At 44.2% G+C, this 14,132-nt stretch overlaps 1 protein-coding gene across 1 annotated transcript in view; it reads left to right on the forward strand.

Annotated features, from left to right (window-relative positions):
• The first annotated feature begins 653 nt into the window (after nt 1-653).
• The window catches only part of FGD5 (FYVE, RhoGEF and PH domain containing 5), a 103,227-nt gene continuing 89,748 nt past the window's right edge, over nt 654-14,132 (forward strand). The window contains exons 1-2 of the mRNA XM_074152727.1: nt 654-742; nt 10,159-13,102. Of these exons, the coding sequence (XP_074008828.1) occupies nt 730-742; nt 10,159-13,102 (2,957 nt within the window). The 5' untranslated portion in view covers nt 654-729. The remainder of the gene's footprint in view (nt 743-10,158; nt 13,103-14,132) is intronic.

The raw sequence follows: 14,132 nt of genomic DNA on the forward strand, positions 1-14,132 counted from the left end.
CGCCCGGGCTGGGGGGAGCCGCGTTCCCTGGGGGTTCCTGGGCGGGGGCGGTCGTGTCCCGCGGAGGGAATGAAGCGGGCGGGCGGGTGGGGATGGGGCCGGACTGAGGAAGATGGGTGGAGGGGGGTGGGGGGGAAGGATGGAGAGGAAGGGAAAGAAGGACGGTAGGAAAAGGATGAAGAGGGGGAAAGGGATGGAAGGGGAAATGATGAAGGGCGAAAGGGGGGGAGGGGATGGAGGAGACATGGAGGGAGGGGAAAAGGCGGGAGGGGGGATGGAGACGGGGGACCGAGGAGGGCGCGAAGAAGGACCCAGGGCGGTGGAAAGGCAGCGGGAACAGGGGCGGGGGGCAGGCGACCGGGGCCCGAAGGAGAGGGCAGCCCGCCGCGCCTCGCGATGTTCGCGCCCCGGGGCACCCGCGGCGGGGGGCGCCCGGCCCGGCCCCGCCCTGCCCCGCCCGGCCCGGCCCCGCGCGCCGCCGGCCGCCGCCACCGCCCCCGACGGGCCGCGCGCGGGGCAGGGCGGAGGCGCGCGCGGCGCTGACCGCCCCCGAGCCGCCGCCGCCCGCCCGGCCCCGCCGCTCCGGCCCCGCCGCCCGCCTGCGCTCCCCTGCCCCGCGGGGGCTCTAGGGCCGGGCGCCTCCGCGAGGGGCGAAGGCGGCGGCGGCGGCCCCCCCGGGACCATGCGCTGAGCGCCCGGGGCAGCCAGGGAGCGAAGTTGCGGTGGAAGATGAACAACGCCGGTAAGTGCGCGGGTCCGCCGGGGCTGCTCTCCGCCTCCGGACATCTTTTCCCCGGGGCCGGCGAACGCCGGGCGGGCTTCCTTCCTCCGGTACCGGCACCCTCCTTCCCTTGGGCCGGCACACCCCGCCTCCGGGGCCAACACCACCGGGACGGCATCCCCCGGCCCGGGCACTGCTCCTCCGGGGCTCGCACCCACCCCCGTCCCGGGGTCCCTCCTTCGGGGCCGGCGGCTCTGGGCCGTGCCACCGGGGCTGGCCCCTCTCTTGCAGGCACCCTTCGCCTGGGGCTGCCCCCGCTCTTTCCCCCGCCCCGGAGGAGCGCACCCCGGAGCTGTGCCTGCCCCACCGCTGGCCCCGCCGGGACGGGACGAGCGGCGAGCCCGGGCGAGGCGGGGTGTTCCAGGGATAACCAGGTCAGGAGGGCTGCGCCCACTCCTCCCTCAACCCTTCACAAAGCCCCTGGGAAATTAGCTGTGACTTTCTTTCCAAAAGTCTGCTTTTTGGGGAGGTAAGGTTTTTTGCAGAATTTTCTCTCCAAGGCAAACCCAAACCTTTCCTTCTTCCTTCTGTTAACTTCCCAGAAATTTTCCTTGATGGAAACTGGGAAGGTGAAAGCGATAGGATGAGAAGAGATGAGATATTAAAGATAAGACCTTCAAAAGTTAAACATTAAAAGAAGTCGCTGGAAAATTGGGGCAAGCTTTAAATTCTCCACCAACATTTTCTGATTTTCAGGGGCGAGGCATGCATGTAAAAAACACAACGATCCAGCAAATAATTATTACTAATTCTGGAGTTACTTAGAAAAATCTAATGCTGCATCTAGAATTAAAGAGGAAGAGAAACAGTCCCTTTGTGTTAGCCCTAAGATTTTCCACTGTGTTTTCTTGTTCCAGAAAGTGAATGTTGCTGGGCACCTCACTTGCATGTGGGTACATCCTGAAGCCCAGAGACTTCACGGCTAGATACCTTGCCCTACTACTGTCATGTGTTGGGAAACTGTGAATCATTGTTTGCCAAGCACAGGAACATAGGATTGGAAAGGATCTTTTAGGTCAAACCCAGCCCTCTGCTCTTCTATCAGCATGTAATATCACTCTGAGTTTAAAGCAATAGGTTCTCTTCCCCTGGATATGGGGAATGAGACACTCTCCTACCCAAAAAGTGGTAACGTTTCCATGCTATTTTCTCATCCAGTCTGGAGTGGACTCCGTCCCTCCCAGGAGACAAGCTCACTTGAAAGTTAAGTGAGCCAGTCAAAAACTGCTTTAGCCATGATGCTCCAACCTCTCTTTCTTCATCTCTCCATTATTTAAAACATACTGGCTCTAATCTGATCCTGTTGCCAGTGGAAGTGCAGTGTAAGGAATATCAGATGTATCCATTTGTAAAGACTTAAATTTATTAGCAGGAATGTAGGACTGAACGTGAGTACCTTCATTACCAAAAGCAGTGCCTGTTATTACAGAACACAATGTCATATTACTCATTTTATTAATTCATCAAATTACGTCTTGAACCAAAACTTTTTAGGTAGCTCTCCTGCTGCCTCACAAAACTGAGAACCTTTTACCATTGCTAGTTCTTCTAGTTTCCAGACCAGATTAATCGCCATTTATTCTTGTGATTGCATTGTCCTTTTGCTTAAAAATAGTTCTTTTCCTCCTCTGGTGTTTACCTCCAGGTTGTATTTATAGAGCGCTCATATCCCTTCTCAGCCTTTGTTTTGTACATTCACACAATGCAAGGAATGTCTCTCCCATCAGTGCAAAGCAGAACTTCCTACTGAATCTGAAGGAGAGGGGCATTTATGAACTGGCACAAGTCAGGGGCCAGCACTAGCCACCTTTGTGTTACAGTGAGCAATACATAGCAGAGTAAACAGTTGTATGTGCAGGCACGTATGGCAGCCTTGATCCCACAGAAGTTAAAATAACGACAGACAGAAAACAGGAAGGGAGATACGGATTATCCTCAGAGATGCGGAACTGATATGAGCAGAAGGATGAAGCAATCCACCCAAGGTCACAGGAAATCTGTGGTAAGAGACAAGAGAGACCCCCATCTCCCAGCCCCATACACAGAGCCTTCCAACCGCTAAGTACTGCCCGTAGGAAGAATGGCCAGATGTTAGGCTGCAGATTGGTCGGAGGTGTAAGCAGACCATGTATTCTTTCAGCTGCTACTGAAAGTGATATAGGAAAAGCTGCCATATGTACCTGTCAGAGAATTTTAACCAACATCTTCTTTGGCTCCTAGGAGGCAATATATGAAACGACAGGTGAATATAAGCTGTCTGCTGCAGTGTGAACTTCCTGTTGTGAAATCACAGCCAAATTGGAAACATCACAAACACATTAAAAAGAAATACATGCCAGTAGTTTAGAACCAAGATTATTTAATTGTCATGTACAGGTGGTTTTTGATAGTCAGGCCCCCCCAGCCCTACCAAGACTTGTATGTACAGTCTGCTAGAGACAGTGAAAAGGCTGGAGAATTTTCAGGATCAAGATTTTTTGGTGTTGAAATTCATCCTTTGTTGATTTTTCCCTTTCCCCAGCAGTGTTTCTCTGTGGGATGTTATGCCGTTGTATTATATTTACAGATGGCTGCAATAAAGTTACATAGTAAGAGAAATTTGTAAGCTATTGACATGATATGCCAGAGTCATAATGCATTGATCTAATCATAGAGGATGGATTCCACTAACTGTACAGAACAGCATTGTATTTCTGCAGAGCAGTATGTGCTCTGACAGCCCAGCTGTTAATATTTCAATTCAGATTTGTAAGAAGACAAAATTCCCTTACACTAGTGGAGCCTTGCTATATACAGGGTAGTTTTGATCACACATTTGAAGAACATACAGTGATAAGAGAGGATAGATGTTTTTCAGAAGTATCAGACTTATGCAGAAGCTGAAATACCATTTTCATAAATGTCTGAGGCATTTAGGAGCCAATGACCCGCTGGCCTCGAACAGAACCTCAGATTGCAAGTGCCTAAAGACTCAATTCTCAGAAGACACTGAAGTATCTAATTCCTGTTCAAGTCAAAGTGGGAGCTGATACCTGAATCTGGACTGAGGTCCCATTTGAAAGGAAGACTTGCACTCCTTCATCGTTAGAAGATCCTAGTCTAAATACCTTTTCCATTTCAAGTGACTGCCATGCAACTGTTGTCATTTCTTATGTAACTTTTGTCACTTCAAACGTTCTCTGAGAGTGTGATATGTGACGCGTTTACATGCTGTAAAATCAAGAAAACTACTTTTGCAGAGAATGTTGCAACATTAATGACATCTCAGTTATTTACAGTACATTCTGGGGTCCTACCAGTGACAGCACTGGTGTTTTGAGTTGAACCCCTCAAAGGGCTTATACTTTCCTTGTAAATCATGCTACCTCTTCTATTTAATCTCCAACATATTGAAGCAGATTACACAGTTTATGCTGGGTACTTAATTCAGAATGACGTTAAAATGGTTTATCTACATAGGCAGCTTAAACACACCCTCACTGTCTGACTTGGACAGCTGGCAGAATTGTAATTACAGGTTGGGACCTACAGCTTCCTGTACTGGAAGTGTAATAAATGAGTTTTAGGAGACTCTGTGCTTGGCTTGCCTTACATTCCTGGCAGCATTACTGTAGTGGTTGGTTACCATATTCTGGCCAGGTCCAAAACCAGCTCTTCATCTGCAAAGAAGAGCTGTCTGTTTCACTTACAGTGAAGCTCCATGTATTACTTTGATAGGAAGCTCTGCCTACCGTTCTCTCAGAACAATTTCTTTAAGGAGTAAGCACCATGGTCAAAATATAAACCCATGTATTACACAAGCTGAAATAGACACAGGTACGGAATTTCGACTCTGTCCTGCTTTGTAAGAACTTGGTGGTGTTTTGGTAGCTGAAGTGTGGAAACTTGCACCTCTGGCTGTACAGTGCAGTCACACTTTTGTCATGAGTTTCTGGGTTTGTGCAGCACTTGGCACATGTGGCTTTTGCCAACGGTATGAGTTCTTAGCACTGTCACACCGATGTGAGAGGGAGTGTGAGCATGATGGCTGCTAGTATAGGACAGGTTCTTTGTTGTTTCATGTCATTGCCTAGTTCATAAAATAGAAATGCTACCATGAAATAACATCTATGCTTCCTGGTCCAAGTATTTTTTATGTCTATGATAGTGTTTCAGCAAGTGACATGTAAATGAATTTTTATATTTAGTGCTAATCTTAAGGTTGTCTATTCTCATTTCCTCAATAGTGGGACTTTGCTTGCTTCAAATAGGGAATTTGATCCCAGTCTTTGGAAGAAATTACAGATTTGCATGATAAAGTCAACTGTATAGATGTGAAGACATACATTGATACCTGTGTAGTATTTTAGTAGCACATTCTGATTTAAGAGAAAAGCATTTATAGAACAGAAAAAAAGTCTGGGTTAATTAGACTGATGACTGGCTAACTGGCAGTAGCGAATCTCTGTAGTAGTTGCGTTATCAGATGGTGGTGTACATAGTGCTGGGACCAGGATTATGTTGATACTGTGCAAAACTGTCCTCGGCAGGAAAGCAAATAGAAAAGCATCAGATGACAAAGTTCACTTTACGCTGTAAAGATTGTTGAAAGAGCAACTAACAAAGTAGGCAGGGTGGTTATATGAACAGATATGGATCATTAAGTGGATCCACTCAAACAAATGACACTTAATGCATATTATAAAGCTATCAGTTTAGAGACAATGAACAGGCAACACAGCCTTGGGAACAATTTAGAGGTCATAGTGGACAAGGAAGTCAACCTGATACAGTAACAGGCTAATGGAGAATAGCGAGAATTGAGTCTAAGAAAGAACTGAACTCCGTAGACAGCATCATCAGTACCCACTGTGGAGTTCTTCCCGTAGGTCTGCCCCATGTGTTTTATAGGAGCTGTTGGCAAATTGGAAAAGGTTCCGAAAAAATCCAAAAGAAAAGACTTCAGGAAAGGTGAAGTTGTCCAACTGCGAAGATTTAATGAGTTCATTTGTTCAGTTTACCAAAAAGAAGAATGTACCACGACATAGCTGTAGGGAAGTGTATGTCTTCCCTAGAGAAATACTGAATAATAAAAGGGTCTTTAACCAAGTGGAAGAAACAGTAACAAATGCTGGAGATAGAAGCAAGGCAGCGCTAACTGGAAATAAGGGCTTCTTTATTTTAAAAATTAACAATTCATTACAGGAATAAGATAAAGATGATACTAAGGTATATACTTGACCTTTTGCTGACTTCAGACCAAAGCCTTCTAGAAGACAAGTTTTAACTTTATTCTGATATAGCTGAGTGAAATTATACAGCTCCTGGTTGGAGCTGAAGGAGACTTTCTGATGCCCTTGTCTGGATATTTTCCCTCTACCTCCTGTTTCTCAGGCACTTTCCATCTGTGGATTTCAATCCCTTCTTCCTGGGCAGAAGGAGTGACAGACAGGACTTGTGTGCCTTGGTTTCCACTGGGATTCTAGGTTTGGAGCATTCTCATCCCACTGTTGCAATGTGGTCTCTCCACCTGCATTGTCACTTCCATCTAAAAGCTCTGCACATCCCTGAACTATGCAGTGCCTTTCTGTCCTCTGTTCTCAGTTCTCTCCCATTTTAACGTCTGAGTTGAATTAATGCCAAAGGTATGAAGAAAACACAGGTCCACAGAAGTTCATTGGTCAGAAAAATCTACTTTCAGCATCTGAAGAGACACCTGAACTGGATTGTGGCACCAGCCGAGGCTGGAACTAGTATCTGCACCATGGAGCTGTCCTTTATTGGGCCACCATGAAAGACCATGGGCCTGAGACATGTCTACAAATATCCCTGCAAATGTGAAACCTCATTGTTTAATTAGGTCTTCACGTCAAAACCAGCTGCTTGATGGGGGGTGGAGGGGGTACATATAGTCCCTTATAAGCCATAATTAAATTCTAGGCTAATTCCTAAATCTGGAGAACACTTTAAAGTGGGTCGTTGCAGTGTCAGGCAATACCACACTACAAAATGCTCCAAAGAAACACTGGAACAGTGAAAGCTGTATGGGCTGATTGCTATTCCAGGCTACTGTTCACTGCTTAGAAACCTGGAGGGGAGGAGAGTAATGTCATTTCATTTGGGCCATGGCAGGAGTGAAACCATGGTGAGATGCAGGCTTGCCTGAAGGAAGGTGGGTAAGGAGAGGAAGTGGTCCTTGTCAGTACAAGGAAGCACTGAACAATAAGGGGAGGAGCAGGCTAAAGAAATTCCTATTCCCCTAGAGTTTCCTTTAAGCGCAAGGTGGGTGTGTCTCCCTCCAACATAAAACACATCCTAAAATAAACATGCACAATTATTTGTGAACATACACATTCCTTATGGTGCAGTGGTGTTTTGTGTCCATTTAGAAGTTATAGCCAGAACCTTTCAAGTGGCTCAGGCAGCAAAGGAAGCAGAAATTGAAGCAGAATGAAATTGTCCTGATAAAAGGCAACTTTTCAGTAATTGTTTGGGTTACTTTTTAAACAAACATTTTTACTCCTCCTATAGCCTTTCCCCCCTCCAAAGAAAAAAAAAAAAAAGGAAAATTTTTTAAGGAGCCTTGTGAAAGGCAAGATCAACACACAGAACAGTTAGGAAAACACTATAGAAGGAATCAGTAGTGACCAGTAGCTGGCACAAGTGGGTAAGAGAAGGACATCACAATGCTTATGACTGCCGCACTATAAACAAGAGTTTACCATTACCATAAGTTCAGTTCCACTAGCAATGTTACTGAAGGTAGCAGAAGGAAAAACGCAAGATTACTTGATTCCTTTTGCTGTAGAAATATATCACTGGAGGGAGAGTAACTATTGCGTTGCTGATTTCTGGTGGAAAAGGTGTAAGAACTTGGTTTTAGCTAATAAAAAATTCATGCATTTTACTACCAGAAAGTTAGTTTAGGATGTTCAGTTGTTGCAATAACTGATTTAAAAATGCAGATCTGGCTGGGGAGCCAGGCTTACAAGATACTCAACCGACTCCTATTCTCTCCCTGTTTTTAACAGGCAGCAGTTTTCAGCGGCTGCAGACTTGCTGCTGCTACAACAGAAGCAATGGTGCTTCAGCAATGGTGAAGTGTTTGGTAATAATGTTTCTGAAATAATCGGGAGGGAAAGATTAGTTACCCAATCTGTGATTTCAGTAATTAGACAAATGCCCTGCAGCTGGAAGCAGCAGTGGATACTGTGAAAGAAGAGCGCGCGCTGCAGTACTGGAGACGGTGAATATGCACTTCTCTCTCCCTCCTTTTCTACAAGTTGTTTTAAGCCTCCCACACACGAAGCTGGATCAGATAAAACACCAGAAACAGAATAATTCTTAATCGGTATATGCGATAAGGCACCTGATTAGAACAGACTTTTCACTCCTGGGCTGAGCCGAGATCACTTACTCAGTTTTTAACTCAGATGAAATCTTTCTGGTGTCTCATAATTCTAGAAAGATTGTTTTCTGACTACATCAGAATGCCAAATTGTCAGCATCTTTCTGAATACTGGAAGAAATTTCAGCAAGGTTAAGAAGATGAGAAGAAACAGCCTCTTATACCCTACAGAGTCTAACCAAACAAATATGCCAGTATTAGTTCAATACAAATTACTCCAGTTGGATTAAGATAACAATAAGAAAAGTACCATGACACCACATATCAGAACGATCAGAGAATCATTTTTAAGCAGTTTGCATTCAATATTACTTTGTTCTCAGTACAGTGCACAGCTGAATTTTAATTGTCTTCACTTCCAGGTGTCAAAAGTCTGCATTCCAAAATACTCAAAATATAACAGCACAGTAGCTACACTTCCTGAAACTTATGCCATGATTTAGGATAGGATTTCACATAGGAACTGTATCCCAAATGTTGTCTCTTGAGATGCTGTTCTCTTATTTCCTGTGTATAGGGCACGAAGATTGTGCACAAATAATTGTTCCTGTCTCTCTCACGGTGAAATCGTCTGTTCTGTGCTTTTTCTTATAATAGAGAGCTAAAAATGTGTTAATTAAAATTATTAAAAGAGATTTCTGATTGATTAACCGTGTAATTACCTATTGATGGCTAGGAAACATTAGTAAGAGTAAAACCCTTCTCTTTACTTATTACCATCTGCAACCATTTGGTGTGCTGGCTTCTTCACTCCACATGTTTCATCTCATCTAAAATCTCATGAGGGAGAATCCCTATTGTTGTCTATTTATGCAGCCTTTCAGCATTTCATTTAGTTATTTAAAGAATATTAATTTCAGGACTAAGGCAGCTGGAAATGGCTGTGGCATGTGAACTGTACTGTGAGTAAAATGGCCATATATGACTTAATTCATCTAGCTTCAACTGAGCTTATGCTTCAATTCCCCTACATGTGTGTCAGCACTTCCATTGGAAATAGTTTAGAGACTCTGGCCGGCCTTATTTTGCAAGATAATTCACTTTTCTAAAGTGTATTTTGACTTTCAGAGAAGATTGTACCTGCAAGGGGTCCTGGCATTTGGAGGATCTTTTGACTAAAGAAAGGACTGAAGAAGCTGTACACTGAAAACCCAACTTAAGTTAATACCAGCAACTCTTCATGTTTTGGGTTGAAGTATTTCATTTAGTGCAGTATAGCTCAGCTGCATAGTCAATGTAAAGTATTACCCAAGCTTTTAGCAAACCATCTTATCTCTCATGATTATGTTGTTGACGTGTTGTATGACAAACAAAATGTAACTCCATATTCTGTTACCATGGTAATGGCAGATGGGATGACTGTGTCTGGGCACCAAGCGTTCACCTCAGCTTCGCTGGGTTGAGTTAAGCCTTGGTCTGTTGGCAGAACTAATTTTGTTCAGTGCTGAAATTCTGCAAACTACGTATTGAAATTAAAATCATTGCTACAAAGTGTTTGTACTGTTATAAGAACGGCTACTGTGGCTGAAAGGCATTTCTTTCATTGCAGTGAAACACTTCATCATCATTGAATCAAAGTGTTCACACTTAATCTCAGGGCAAACAGATTTCTGGGCAGAATCAAAAGGTCTCTAATGTCATTAGTACTTCTGAGTGCGGGAGGTGGAACCCATCCGTGGGTGTCTGTAGGACATACCCGTGACTCTGAGCCATACGTCTGTCTCTCCCCAGGTGCGCAAGGGCTGCATCTGTTTCAGTTCAGTTCAGTTTTGACCTCAAACCGTGTTCCCTGGAGTGGCTCCAGTGCCACATGGGAGCACAGTGCGTGTGTTTTGCTCCTTCAGTTCTCGTCAGAGCTGAGCCTTTTATTGGCCGGACTCCTCCTGCATTAGGAGTCACTGGTATAAGATAAAGTCTACTGTAGGATATATTCTGCAGGCTTTAGTAAGAAACCAAGATGACTAACATGGCTTTTCTCTCTTTTCTCCAGAAATCACAAAGCCACCACTAGCACCGAAACCAAAGATTATTGGTCATCTTTCTCCAGTAGCTGTCTCCAAATTTTCTCCTTCACTGCCAAGGGCTGATATTCTTCATAACCCGAACTCTATGTCTAGGGGTCCCAAACCACCTATTGCTCCCAAGCCAAAATTCTCAGCTGACACTGAGGGCAAGTCCAGTGTTTATACCAACAATAACTTAAATAAGTGCTCAAATGGGAAACTGGTATGTCTGGACGGAGAGCTGTATGAAGGAAACCAATGCAATGCTGATTGCCCAGAACCTGAGGCAGATAATGAATACATTGTAGTTCCTGAAGCTCAGCTGACCAGCAAAGACTGTAATGACTTGGAACATGAGCATGATCAGAACCTAGATTCCTCTGTGGAAAATGAAGTCTCAGAAACTCCAGAAGAGGTAGAGGAGGAAGAGGATAACATTACTAATGATGAGGATACCAGCAATCGAGAAGTCACTGAAGATGAGCACCATAACTCTTCAGATATTGTTGAACCAATGGAACCAGACTCGGAAGAGTCAGTCAGAGACTGTGACCAGCACTCTGAAGCATTTTGTGAGGAGTCCTCAGATGCCCCTGATAGGGATAATGATGCTTCCAAGAATATAGATGAAGTTGAGGATGTCGTAAGTGACTTCAGTGAAACCAAAAACAAGGAGGAAACTTCTAACAGCCTGGAACTGGTTAAGGACAAGAGTGATTGGAAGACAGACAGTGATAACATTTTGAATAGAGATGAGGAACTAGTCGGTGATATCTGTAAAGATACCATTGTAATGCCACTACCTGGAGATGAATCAATCCCAGGTAGTGAGAAGGCAGGGCAGGAGGAGGAGGAACTGCCCGAGATGTTAGAAACGGGAGATGGGTGTCTAGCACATGATGGTGACCACAGTGCGCATTCAGAGCTTGATTTGAACACGGAAGGGGATTTAGAAAATAATGACTGTGCAAGCCCTGATGTGCTGCCCGATGAGGCCAGTGAAGGAACAGCTCCTGGCTTAGAACCGTGTGAAGATGAACCCAATGCTGAAAATGGTTTAGGAGAGTCCATCCATCAAGCAGCAGCTGAAGAAGAGGAAGCCAACCCAGATGAGCATAGTAATACAAACACAGGAAATGCCAGTGATGGCTTCGAGATCCCTGAGAGAAGAGGTGAGGAGAAGGCATCAGAGTTAACCTATGAAACAAGCAAAGAGTCTGGGAAAGGGGAGGAAGAAACTGTGAACACAGAGAATGTGGATGATGGCTGTCAAATTGCTCCTTGTGAGAATGAATGTGGTGAGGAAATACCCATGGAACATTCAGATGAGAATCTTCAAACAGAAGGGACTTCTCTGAATGAAGATTGTGTCATTTCTGATAGTCTACCTAGTAGTCCAGGGATGGAGCCAGAGCTGGAAGATGTGACTGTTGAAGAGCGTAGGGAAAGCACTGGGGAAACCTCTAAGTCAGATGAGCTGCAACTTGAAGACAATGAGGTGGAAGCAAACAGCTTCAGCAGAAGTGTCCCAAGTCAACAGGTCCCACTTGAGGAAGAGTTAGAAGCATATAAGCATGGCAAAATGAATGTAGAATGTGGGATCAAACATGTCTTGCATGAAAATCTATCAGTCCCTGAAGTGGTCATTGTGCCTGAAGAATCAGAGGAAAGAGAAACAAGCAGTGATTCCCTAGATGACCCATATGTGCTTCCCGCAGAAAATGAAATTGCTCATGATGGGCAGACTGATTTAGGAGCTGATCACAGTAAAAGGGATGAATTAGCCATGGATGGTGAAAACAACTTGCTGCCCGTTGATCGTAAAAGCATTGTCACCAGAACACGGTCACTCTCTGGGAAGATGCCAGGCTGTGTCCCAGAAACAGTTCCAGAAGAAACTGGACCTGAAACTGATATGCCATCTTCCCGCAATGGCTCTGGGACAGAAGATTTAAGCAAAAATTTATTTTCAGTGGAAGGAAAACCAGTGGAAGCCAACAGGACATTACCAACCAAGTCAAGATGTTTCATTTTATATCCTCGATCTTACTCTGTTGAAGGGAGAGAGATGCCTGTCTCTGTTTACAGAGAAAGTGATGGCTGCGTATTGGATGATGGTAGAATAAGAAGGACAGAAGACAATTTGTCTTTGCCCTGTGTCAATGGTTCCTCAGGTAGCTTTTCCCAGAGAAATCATCTTTCATCATGTGGCATATCTACTCCATCCTCAGTTGTTGATATACCACCTCCTTTTGAACTTGCCTACATCACCAAAAAACCAATCACTAAAAGTTCCCCTTCACTTTTGATAGAGAATGACTCACCTGATAAGTATTCCAAGAAAAAGAAATCTTCCTTTAAGAGGTTCCTCACTCTAAAATTCAAGAAGAAAACTGAAAGCAAAGTCCATGTAGATGTTAATGTTTCCTCTTCAAGGTCCTCATCAGAGTCTAGCTATCATGGGCCCCCGAGGCTGATGGAGCTGGACAGGAGGAGCCTAAGTAGCTCACCTCAACTAAAATCACACGTGGGGAAGCTCCGTGTGTCCGAGTCTCCCTCAGCTGTTCTCTTCTATAAGGATGGTAAAAGAAAAGGAACACCCAAGTCCTTCAGCAGGAGTGTGTCAAGGGTGGAATCCTTCGAGGACCGCTCCAGACCTCCTTTCATGCCACTCCCATTAACAAAACCCAGGTCCATTTCTTTTCCCAACGCCGACACGTCTGACTATGAGAACATTCCTGCTATGAGCTCTGACTATGAAAACATACAAATTCCTCCTCGAAGATCTACCAGAGCAGGAACTTTTACTGAGTTTTTTGAAGATCCCAGCAGGGCATTATCTGCTGCCAACGAGAATGACGGCTATGTGGATATGAGCAGCTTCACTGGCTTCGAGAACAAGCAGCAAACCACAGACCAGGAAACAGAAAGGTACTGTAATAAATTATTGTATAAGACCTGCTAGCCTTGGCCAAACAGGCAAGGCCTCCCTTGCTAGGTACTGTAGGCAGATCCGCCATGTTCCTTGGCTTATACCCCCTCAGGAAATGCTTACAAGAAAGATTGGAAGAATACAAGATAAGCCTTTATCAGTGAAAAAAACAAGACACCAAATTAACTCTTTACCCTGTAAATGTATACTAGCAAGTCTAGTGGATCTGGATCCTATGGTTTACAGATACAAACCAGAGAAAATTTAAAAATATTTGATTTATCCAATTTTGTGGCTTGGGGGTTGGGAAGATCCTGCTTTGTTCTTCAGTAAGAGAGGTTTCTGACTTCTTGACTGAATGAAAAGAGCCTATTTGCTGGAAGGGGTACTGCTTCATTATTTCATTGCTGTCAATTTCTCAAAGCAACTATATATATATGTAATTTATCTTTCAAAGTATATCAGTTAAGTATAGATCAGAAAATCCCAAATCATGAACTAATCAGACTAGACAATTAATTTTAAAAGTAGCTGTAAAGCCTATCATTATGGGCTTTTGACAGAGCTGCTGACTTATAAATTAATTAAGTAGCTCTGAAATCATAGGCATTGCTAACATTAATAAAAATCTTTCATCCCATTCCATTAGATTATTTGCAAACAAGAAAATGTCCTTTTCATAGTTACATAGGAGCAATGCACTCAAGACCTTTGAATCTGAATCTGTCGTCAGATTATAGCATACAATCAGTGGAGTGCAGAGATGTAAATAAGAGTGTTAAACAGGTAATGAGAAAGCAGGGTGCAAAGCAAATGAACGAAAAGGAATGTCTTTAATACAGTTGCATTTTGTTAGAGCTGTGTGAAAATGATAAACATCTTAAAAGCATGTCCATTTTCATCCATCATTCTCCTTCTAAAGATTTAATACTCCTGTTTCTTTGCAACATTGATTTTTCTGGTCCTCTCCCCTGTCATTATGAGTGGAACAAACCATGAGCTTTTCACACATCCCTCTTTTGATATTCA

The sequence above is a fragment of the Numenius arquata genome, chromosome 8 (assembly GCF_964106895.1).
Source record: "Numenius arquata chromosome 8, bNumArq3.hap1.1, whole genome shotgun sequence".
Taxonomy (NCBI): domain Eukaryota; kingdom Metazoa; phylum Chordata; class Aves; order Charadriiformes; family Scolopacidae; genus Numenius; species Numenius arquata.